The sequence below is a fragment of the Odontomachus brunneus genome, unplaced genomic scaffold (assembly GCF_010583005.1).
Source record: "Odontomachus brunneus isolate Ranch 3 - 2012 unplaced genomic scaffold, Obru_v1 Obru_scaffold_026, whole genome shotgun sequence".
Classification (NCBI taxonomy): Eukaryota; Metazoa; Arthropoda; class Insecta; order Hymenoptera; family Formicidae; genus Odontomachus; species Odontomachus brunneus.
Genome location: NW_022639476.1, coordinates 1,511,964 through 1,522,938, shown reverse-complemented (window position 1 = coordinate 1,522,938; position 10,975 = coordinate 1,511,964). Strand labels below are relative to the sequence as shown.

Here is a 10,975-nt window from a genome sequence, read left to right as displayed (position 1 = left end):
CTCTCTCTCTCTCTCTCTCTCTCTCTCTCTCTCTCTTCCTCTTTCTCCCCCACCTCGTCGTGTTCTTACGAGACAGTTTGGCGTACAGAGAAGCGAGGAGCTCCTCCGGTAGTAAAAGAGAAATCCCACAAAACTTCGACGTCGTTCAAGGAGAGATTCACCGGGGACCTTCCCGATCACCGTCGAGGTGGCGGCTGGGAGAGAGCAGGCGAGAGAGACGTGAGCTGTACCTGAGCGATTTTGACAGGTCCCTCCGTATGGTTGGGCCCACCGTGCGAGTAACTCGAAACCGCGAGCCTGCTCTTTCTATTTTTTTTCCACCGACCGTCCCTCCGATAGTCTGTCTCTCTTTCTCTTACTCTCTCGGCCCAGCATGCCTGTTCCCGCTGGATTCCGATATACCGGCCCTGACGGTCTCCGGCACAATCTGGTAGGTCTATTGTCGTCTCATAATCGATGCTAAATACGCCTGGAAAGCAGAGAACGGCTGGATGGTACGGCGAGAGAGAGAGAGAGAGAGAGAGAGGGAGAGGGAGACAGCGAGACGGGGACAGGTCCAAGAGCTGGACCAGAGAACGTGGGAGACGAGGACAACGCGGTCGTGGAGAAAAGAGGACGGAGGACAAAATCGGGACCCGGTGTAAATCGAGCTACGGGAGGGTGCGAGAGAGGGTGGTCAGGGGGGTACGAAAGAACGTGTCAGTAGACGACTAGAGAGACAGAGGGAGAGAGAGCGAAGACGGTAGGAAGACGGAGAAGAGAGGAAGAACAAACGCGAGAGAAAAGGAAGGCCGAGCGAGAGAGTGAGCTGGCAGATACGAGAAGGGCACCCTATAGACATCCGATACCGCTCGGGTATTGCTTTCTCATGTGGCCAGGCGGACTGCGTCGATTCACAGCGTATGGTTTTATTTGTGGTTACCGAAATTACAGGTTGTGGGCTGCGGAGCAGCCGTGGCGAAGTAACACACCGTGCCGCGAAGAGAAGAACGGCCGATCGATACCGACGACAGTCCAGCGGATGAGAGACACGAGTCGGACTGTCTCTTTTTCTCTCCCCTTTGATCTCTTTCCTCTCTCCCTTCTCTCTCTCTCTCTCTCTCTCTCTCTTTCTCTCTTTCTCTTCCCCTATTTCGCGGTTGATGCCGTTCCGAGAACATGGGGGAAACTGATTTGGCACGAGAAAACCGGTGCTGATGACGGAGCGGGATGAGTGTTTGCTGATGATAGGCGAGACCCGCTCGGAGCTTCTAGCCGGCGCGAGGCTTCCGCGTTGCACTTGGCGGCAAACGCGGTCGCGAGATGCTGTGCCTACCTGTCTGCCAACGATTGACACCCTCGCGGCCTCGTGGTAGATTCAATTTTAATGCCATGGTCGGCCGCGCGGCTTTGCCTCGCGCCAAGTACGCGATGAGCGCGATTTTGCGTCACGGTTCTTCCGTGAAGAGATTCTCGTTTTTTGGTCAAATAAATCATCTTAGCAATTTGAATAAAATCCGCGGCATTCTTTCATTCGTATTACGGTTTTATCGTATTGAGTTGTCAGGAATTTTCATCTCTTTTTTCATTTTCCCTTAATGAAATATTTCACACACACACACACACACACACACACACAGTAATTTTGTGTGCTCTCAGCAACTTATCGAGTCTTTTAAAAGATATTCTTACCTCTGACTGTGTTCCTGCTGACTTCATAATAAATCTCTCGTGTTATTTCGAACTCCCAAATTCTCCATAGGTTTCTGTATGCTCGAAATAACGCTTAGATACTAAGGGCAAATAAAAAGCAAAACGAGATTCCAATGGCGCGGATAAGCGCCACCAAGCAGGAAAAACCGGAATACTTTCGCGAAGAATACACATATATGTATATATATATATACGGTGATCTTAGCGTGAAAAAAGGAAGAGGAAAAAGCGCAGGAAAGGTGCTCCGATATGGTATCGCGGCGCGATCACGTATATGGCATTTCAAAGCCAACGGGCCGTCGTGACGAGTATTCCCTTATAGAGCGCAGGGAGAGGTGTGAAGAAACATCTCGCGCGACTCGATGGCGAGTGCCTCTGCACCGTCCGCCGTAATTATGTCGCGATTGGTCGCCTTATAAATTGAGCGATTACGAAAACCAGATTAATCTGGCCGGAATTTCTGCGCCGAGGTGGATCGAAACTGTGCGTCGCTTCGCTTCACGGAAGCGAGGTACGACTCAATCTTGTGTCCGCAGGGGAATCTTATCGGCCGACTTTGCAGCGTGTTTTATATTCAGAAAACGGAATCTCGCGAGACGCGGGGATATTCGCAGATATCTGAGGTATTCGTTTTATATATGTGCTGTATATCAGGTGTTATAAATATCTCGACACTTTGAGGTGGTGTATTTAATCGTAGGATATATGTATTTACTTGAGTCGATTAGAGAGCTTGAAGGACGGATGAAAAGGTACATCGATTTAAACCTACTTTTCATAATCTCACTGGATTTTCTCGAGGGTTTCGTTGTTACGCAATGACAAAGTTACATCACACCTAAAAGATTATGACTTCATCCTCAGCAGAATCCTCTTATATATGGCCTCAGGAGGAGGCCTCAGGAGGAGGCCTTCTTCTGAAGAAGGAGGAAAATATTCTCTAAGCACGATATTATATTACTCTTCATTAGAAGAGAAACACGAATGCAGTCAGAATGTATTTGTGGAGGAAGATTCTATAATTATTTCACCATACACGCAATTATGAATGTTACGAAATATGACACCTGACGTGCTGGAGGGTAACGTCGAAGCTTGAACTCCAATCAATCAGTCAGCCGGTCCGTCAATCAGTCAATCAAGTCCCGCTTCGTTTTCGATCGTGCATCTTTGTCAGAGCGGAAAGGAGAGTCCAATCGATCGCGAGCAAGCAGCTCGCGTCAAAGGACGCACATGTACGACCGATCCGCCGGCGTGCGGAATTTTATTAGCCGCGATAATTGTTGAGTAGGACGGGGAGTAGCGCTAGTAAAGCCACAATAATGGCTTGCGTGACGGGGCAGAATGATGGATAAAGCGAATAAAACGGATACAAGTAAAAATCCAGCATGGCCTGCCGGCGATAAGAACGCGCGCACAGGAAGAGATCGCGCGGCCGGGCGCGATCGAAACCTCTGGCTTCGATCTGCGATATCGCGCTCCTTTGTATCCGCCACTGTCACGAGTGCGTAATCACTTTTCAGCGCGATAAACTATTTGAACTGCGTAGACGGGCGCACGACAAATTAGCACGGCGGCGCGTCGTTACGTCGGCGAGTCGTGCGCGCCTATCGGACGTCGGCGATAAGGTTTCGCGAAAAACTCATCCCCTCCCTCGCGCCCTCCTGCGTTTTCATCCACGTCGGCCGACAGGACCGGCCAATCGGCTGTCGCGAAAAAACCGCGCTGTTATACAACAATCGAAAGCAGAGCCCCGCCGCCCCCGTCAAAGACCTGTCACCTCCGTCGAGGGGTTAATGTGCAACAAAGAAATCGTTATCTGCACAAAACACACACGCGCACAGACATAGAGAGTAGGAGGGAGTGAAAGAGAGGGAAAAGAGTGCGATAACGCATTTCGTACGTTAATCAGCCTTGTGCGCAGCTTCGCGCGAGCCGCATTCTATTATCGGTCATGACCGAATCGATAAATCAATTAATTCTGTTTCTCATCGATGCAGGAGACGCGCGGATTGACGTGCGCGCTTCTCGGCGTGTTTGTTTTCGCTGCGGCCGCGTGTGTGCGGCACTCACGATGCGCAGCGTGTATTTTCCGCAGCGATATTTAAAAAAATGGATACGTGTTATTAACGCGCGTTATCGCGAAACGAAAATCCGATTACAGGGGGATCGAGGGCGCGAGTTGATCGTGGCGGGATCGCTTAGATATAATCAAGTCTCGTATAATCCCGTCGGCTGCGGGGGATAATCTCGCGAAATATGCTGTGCGATACATTAAATACTTTGCAAGAAAAATACACGTTATTATCGACACGCGCTACTTTGTCGTTATCGGGGCCCGCCTAATGCGGAATATGCGCGCACGAATAATCTCAGATTATGTTTCCTGAGCGATCGTCGAAATCGTACTCTCCGCGCGGGATATTACTCGGGATATGAAACAGCCTCGATGTCAGCAAAATGCCCGTGAGATATCGCGTGATACTTCATGTTGCGTGAAATGAAACGTTTCAGATCTCCGGCGGATTTTGCGGAAATGCCGTTATTTTTTTTATCTTGAAGTTACGCACGATGACAATTCCTGCAAATATTTTTTCAATTTTATCGAGTAAAATTCCACAATTTTATTGTGTCATGCAATATCAAGAATTTTTTTCCAAATAGTGGATTGAAACGTTCCCTCATGCGATTAATTAAAAATTCACTCCAAACTGCAGTCCTGCACGAAAAGAATTTTATAGTGAAAACTGCTGTAGAATTTTATAGAAGTTTTTATCTCACACGTGCTATTTATGTTTTAACGGCTGAGATGTGTTACTAAAGCATTTCTCATGTTCTTATATTTACTATAGCTTTTACTATGAACTCTTATCTACAAAAATATCTCTATAAAAATAATTTATAAGTATTTTAATCGGTTTTCAATTTTATGTTTAGAGATAAAAGAGAGTTCAAGATAAGGCGCTACGTTCTTTAAGAAGATAGACCTAGCTGATAATCTATTTCTATATTACTAGGAACGTAGTAGAAAAAAAAATTATATAGAAAAAAGTGAATATTCTCTCTCCATGCAATTAACATTTCATTCTAACAAATTTAGAAAATAGGATATTTTCCGGACGTATACGAGGATATTCAAGGGGATTCTCTTTCTTCGCTCCCTCCCTGAAAACACCCTCGAGAATATTTTCCTCGCTCCAAGTACATCGAGTCACAGGTTTATAGAGAAAAACGACCAGTCGTATTCTTTCGCGGATATCATCAAATTAGGGTGTTTGGCGACTTAAACGGATAAATAAATAACAAATAATAATTGATAAATAATTAATAAATCTCCATATACTTGAATACTTGATAAAATCTGAGTAAGAATGTCGAAAACTGGTGAGTACCATAATGAGTGCTACACTGAAAAAAGGACTTTGTTGTCGAGACGAAAATCCGATACCGGGGACTATACTTAGATTAAAATAGGATCAACTAAATGTTTGGTAATTTCAGCCAAAAGATTTGTCGTTATGTACAAAAATAATCTTTTTAGTGTACTGGACATTTTGTCCCAGTCGCGCATCCCAGTCTCACATCCGGATACGCGATATTATTTCAATCGATCTCGCTGCACGTACGACGTGCGGGATATTCGCGCAGAACGGAGTTCGATATCGGCCACGACCGATGACGACGTCCGCTGCCATCATCAGCGGGAAGAGGTACCTCGGGGAAACTCGAGGAACCTCGTTAGACGCGCTACGATCGAAAGCGACTTCTTTTTTTTACGTGTCTCATGAAGCTCGAAACCGCCGCCGTCATCGTCATCGCCGTCGTCGTCGTCAGCTGACTCCCGGCGTGACACGAAAGTGGAGAGAAACCACACGGAGGCGCGTTATCGGCTTCTCAACGAGATAACCGCAAACGATTTCCCCGTAGCGATCGCTGTCTATCGTTCCTCGAAGACCGCTTCCTCCCCCTCATCCGTACCGCGCGCATTTCCACCGGCCGTTCGTTAAACCGCGCCGTTTCCGTCGTTTGGTCTCAGCCGCTTTAATCACCCTGCCCCTCGTCTTTCCTCGCGATGAACGATGCCAGATGCTTGCGCATTATTTTCCATCGCAGCCGACAGTTTTCCGCGGCGTGTCGCTTCTCGCTCGCTGAGACGGTCGCTTGACGCGCGACAGAAATGTCATAAAATCGTTACAAGCAGTTCGAAGTGCTAAAGAACACACTCAGAAACTAAAATTGGCCATTGGATCCCGATGACACTTTGTTTGAAAAAAAACCAAAGTAACTCTGCAGCGAGAACTTTGAAATCTATATCTTCTCAACTTGTATATCTTTTTAATCGACCTCTTAAGCGTTGTATTAGATGACAAAGTTTCACGGTAAATATTAAATTTCGATTCACTTAAACTGTTGTATTTTTTTCACTTCATAACAAAATACAAATTGGATATATTTTTAGTTTTCAAAATTTTTCGAGGGAAATAGCAATAAAGAGCATGGAAATCTATCCGAAAAAGAAAGTTTTTGATTGAAGTAATTTCTGGTGAAATACGAACAATCCGAAAATTCTGGTTGAAGTAGCCAGAATTTTGTTCAACTAGATTTCGGGTTTACTTCACCAGGCTTCTGGTGATTCCAACCGGAATTTCCTGGCTCGTTCGTATTTTTTCCCAGAAATTAATCTAACGTTTTTTTCCGTATAGATATGTCTATTAAAAAAGAAACCCGCGCAGACATTTTAAATCACCCGAAGAGGTTAACATCACCGATACAGCGATAACTTATTCATGTTTCAGTCGATTTGTGAAGTGGGTTTTGACTCAATTACCGAGATTATAATACTGAATTATGAATTGACGAGCCAAAAATAAGCGTGTCTTATCGCGGGAGATCGGTTTACACGGCGATCGTTCGCCCACTCACAAGGATAAACTACCGGTTTCATCAGCGGGCCGTACAAATTAGGTTTGAGTATCGGAATAAATCGACGACGCTGGCGCACCGGCGTTCAACGGGGTCTGGTCTCCGGCGATCGCTATCGATCGCTATCGCGGCCATCAGATAATCCCCCCCAAGTGGAATATTTTAATAGAAAGGTTCCCACACAAAGATGGGCTCCCGCGCGCGAGCTGGTGTTTGGGATGGACAAAGAGAAGGAAACGCTCAGAAACCCGACGCTCGTCTTTCATTGCGTGATATCGCACGCCAAGGAATGTCATATGCTCGACCTTCGTCAGTTTCATATTCAGAAACTGGTACGAAACGCGCAACGAAAACGCCTGAGAAGAGCGAGAAACGTGAGCGAGGGTGCGGCATGGTCAAAGTCTCGAACTTGTCTCGCTTTTATGTCGTCATGTTGCGATGAAGCTCGCGCAACACTTGATGTGCGTTCTCAACTAGACAGCCTCATAGGGAGAGAGTGGCAAACTCGATCGCATGTATCATATGATTTGCCGGAAAAATTTAGATCCAATTCTGAATTTAAATTTGAGTATTTCACGTGAGACCAGTTTCGAGTAACGACTATTATAATACAGGCCTTTATCTATCAGAAGAGATGTGTACTTGAACTTGATGCTTGAACACATATTAAAAGATCTCTTCTGATCTGTTGGCGCGACAATCCAAGCTCAATTTCACAAGCTAACTTTTCTTACCTATTCTGTATTTATTCTATATCTACATAAGGGACTTTTTGACGCCCGGAATCAATCAGAGATTCGGCCACGTGATCGAGTTTATCACTTTCTCTTTATAAGACTCTCCATTTTCAATGTTCCTTCGGATGATTATCCTTTTCCTCACCCCTATCCGTGAGATTCGGTGCGCGGATTCCAGAGGAATGACTCGACGGTCCGCGCCGGAAATCACAATGTCTGGCTCGCATTGCGGCGTGATTAATTCTGCGAAGAGACTCAAGCCTGACCACGCTCGCTCTCTTTCTATCTCTCGTCTGACGTAAGCTGGAAACGATTCCTCCTCGATAAAAGTGAAAATGGGACAAGAGACGTGCACGTGCACATACGCACACGTGCTTCGCGTTGCGTTCTACGTTGCGGCATTTGTCCACCGCTGGCTGAAACATTACGCGCGCCGATAAGATTTTGGATTGACGCACTCGTCATGGCGCGGAATAATTTCCGAGATCTACGCGAGTGACGGTGGTCTTACAAAAGGTCTGTAATGTCACGTGATCGTCCTTATTTGCACCGGGAAGTTGACTCACGACAGATGAGAAATTCGGCCGTAACGATCGTAGGCTAAGCGTCCAATTAATTAGAGTTAGAGTTAAAATTCATTACGGAGATTCGAGGAGAACGTTTTCGGATTGCAATGCCTGACGTTCATCCAGATAAAAGTGTCGCAATCTTCCGGCCAGTTCGGGCAGGAAGATTGCGACACTTTTATCTCGATGAACGTCAGAAGGCGCGCGCGGTCGGTACTCAACAACAAAATTTCTCTCCTTGGAATTATTAAAAAAGTTAAATTATTGAAGATCTGTGACGAAATTTGACGAATGACGGAAATTTGCGGGCATGTTGCGCGAAACTCATTGGGGAAACAGATGTTGCAATCAGCATTGACCATTAATTGATCAAAATTTCCTTTGACCAAAATAATGGGCAAATCAATCGTCATATATGAAATCTCAAACAATTTCGTCTCAATTGGTGAAATTAATTATTAATCAAGCTTTGATGTGGTTGATTAGTAACTGATTTCACAAATCATGGAATTATTCATGATCACACATACGACGACTGATTAATCTCGGTTATTGATTTGTTGATTGTCTTGACCAAAGAAAATTTTCATCGAGTCCAACATTCGATCACTATTCAGGATATTTTCCTTTCTATATTTGTCTCACTCTAACTTGTTGCATCAGCATGCACCAATTCAGACAGTTCAGCTAAAAAGAAACAGACTTATGATCGTTGCCCTGATTGTAACCTTTCTGCCAGCGCTGCGCACGCGTCGACGCGTAAATGGTCCGTGGCGCTAAATTCGCAAAACGAAAGCTCCAAGTGTCGATATGCGATCAGAGTCCCCGCTACCGGGTGGGAGCACCCCGCGAAAAAAGAATATCCGGTCGAAAGGGGTGAGCATCCTCCGGACGCGCGCTTTCTCACGATCGCGTTGCGTCCCGCGTCGGAGTTGAAAGATTTATGCTAGTCCCGCGAGGGAGCTTTCGCCTGTTTCGCGCGCGAGCAGAGCGTTCTCCGTTTTCGAGCCGAGGATCGAGGAGGCGCGGATGGAGTTACGCGCCGCGCCGCGTCGAGGTTATACGAGGCTCTCTCGCCGCGCTGCTCCCGGCGATTCGAGTTTATCACACTTACCTTGACTCCGAGGACGGTGTGGATGGCCTCTTCGACGCGCGCGAAGTTCCCCTTGCCGAGGGGCCTCAGCATCCGATACCTGCCGACGCGGACCAAGGACTTCTTCGCGATGACGCCGCCGTCGCAGCCGTTACCGCCGCCATTGACCATGTCGTTCCCAGCCGCGTTCGCGCGTGTCATTTCCCGGCGATAAGTGAACCAGTTTTTCGTCGCCGAAATCTTCGTTACACCGCCCGGCCCGCGAGGACGCCGACTTTGCGCGGCACAATCGATCGGCGCGCTCTATCACCGCGAGAATCGCTTCCCTGCGAGATGAACGTCGTGGACGGCACGGAATTCGCGTGACTCGGACATTTTCACGGCTGCGGTATATCGCAAGATCTCGATTGACCGCGAGATATCGGTCGATCACGAAGTCTCGAAGATTGCGGGACAGCTGTCTTTCTCGTTTCTACATTCGCGGAACTGAGCGTGACGCGACGTCATTCATGCGGCTGTGCGCATTTTTGACGCACGTGATATGGACTGCGCGGCCATCTTGGATATATCGATCTTGTTGATGTGTCAAAAATAGCGATCGTCGGGACGTATCGTGAGTACGTTGTTTGAGAGTAATGCTGGGATTACGATCAACTTCACGTACGCGACGGGACGTGAAGTGACGCAAAACCTAAAACACGTTGTTTTATATGCGGCTTTTATAATTACGATCAACTTTACGGTGATTGTAATTTTAAAACAAACCTCAAACGTCAAATTCACGTCACGTCACTTCACGTCCCGTCGCGTCCCGTTACGTGAAGTTGATCGTAATCCCGGCATAATGCAGTCTGTCACATATTTCCTGACCCTGAATTTATCATTAATAAAAGGTCGCGCAATCCTAATTATAAAATTAAAGCACATGTGACTTTTGGATAAGGATCATGTAATTTTTTTTTCTAAAAGAGCGGAAAAGTTTCACAAAAACTCAGCGATTCTCGCGATCGTATAACTTCTCGAACAATGAAAATTTGGAATTTTCCATTTTTCAGAAGTTCATGCCAGGGGAAAAATCGACACCCTGGTGTACTCTCGAAGTCGTATCGCAGCAATGCAGGCAGTTCGGGAGAATTTTCTCTCGACCAGAAACCTACGTATGCGTAGAGTGACGTAGCAGCCTCATAGAGGGTTCATACTATAAACCCTTTATTTACGCCTAAAATCGTCATTAGAAATTGTTTACATCAGGCTACTACGTCACTCTCGAACTGCCAGCACTGTATCGCAGTTAATTTCCGTTCGTCAAGAAGCGTCATGTTACACACTCGCAACACCTTTGAAAACGACGACGCGTGTAACGGCTCGCAGAGAGATCGGACGCTCCTTAGCATTAACTGGCGATTAAAATTCTGCCCTCGTTAATAACGCACGAATCGCGTGATTGGCGCGCTTTTGCATTTATGTATGCACATGCGCCATGATATAATCGAATATCGCGCGAAAATCGCGCGCTAATGTCTGCCGATGCCTCTCGCCGATCGCGATTGCGCGCGGCCGGCAATTAATCCGCCTATTTTCATACGATAATACTCCGGGCGGCTGCGAAGCAGCGCTGAAACTCGGCGTCGCTCGGCCGAACAATTAAGAGACACGTCGGCGGCCTTCGTTTTCGCCGGCCTGCTTCCGTCGCGTATCGCGTACATTCCGATCGACCGTCGCGTTTATCGGCATTGAGTTTCAAACGTTTGCAGAGCCGGTCAGCTGCTGCACAAATCGATGTCGCAGTTATCTGATCTTCCCGTCTCGCAGTGATCGCGATAACACGTGGCTGACGTGTGCGATTGTGAAGCGCATGTGTCACACGCGGAGAAAGAATAAGGTGACTAGATTTCCCAGTCTTAAATCCGGGATCAAACACTCCATAAATATGTGGAGCCGGAGGGGGGGGGGGGGGGTAAAAA

The 10,975-nt window shown here is 46.9% G+C and overlaps 2 protein-coding genes across 6 annotated transcripts in view; one reads left to right on the top strand and one right to left on the bottom strand.

The window, feature by feature from the left end:
* LOC116842697 (serine/threonine-protein kinase MARK2-like) overlaps positions 1 to 9,462 on the bottom strand; it is a 284,293-nt gene extending 274,831 nt beyond the window's left edge. Inside the window, exon 1 of one of the 2 annotated variants that reach the window (XM_032812259.1) lies at positions 9,033 to 9,462. In XM_032812259.1, coding sequence (XP_032668150.1) covers positions 9,033 to 9,212 — 180 coding nt within the window. In that variant the 5' untranslated portion in view covers positions 9,213 to 9,462. The remainder of the gene's footprint in view (positions 1 to 9,032) is intronic. The other variant, XM_032812260.1, reaches the window with a different exon arrangement.
* LOC116842698 overlaps positions 1 to 10,975 on the top strand; it is a 287,750-nt gene that overhangs the window by 220,679 nt on the left and 56,096 nt on the right. The window lies entirely within an intron of this gene.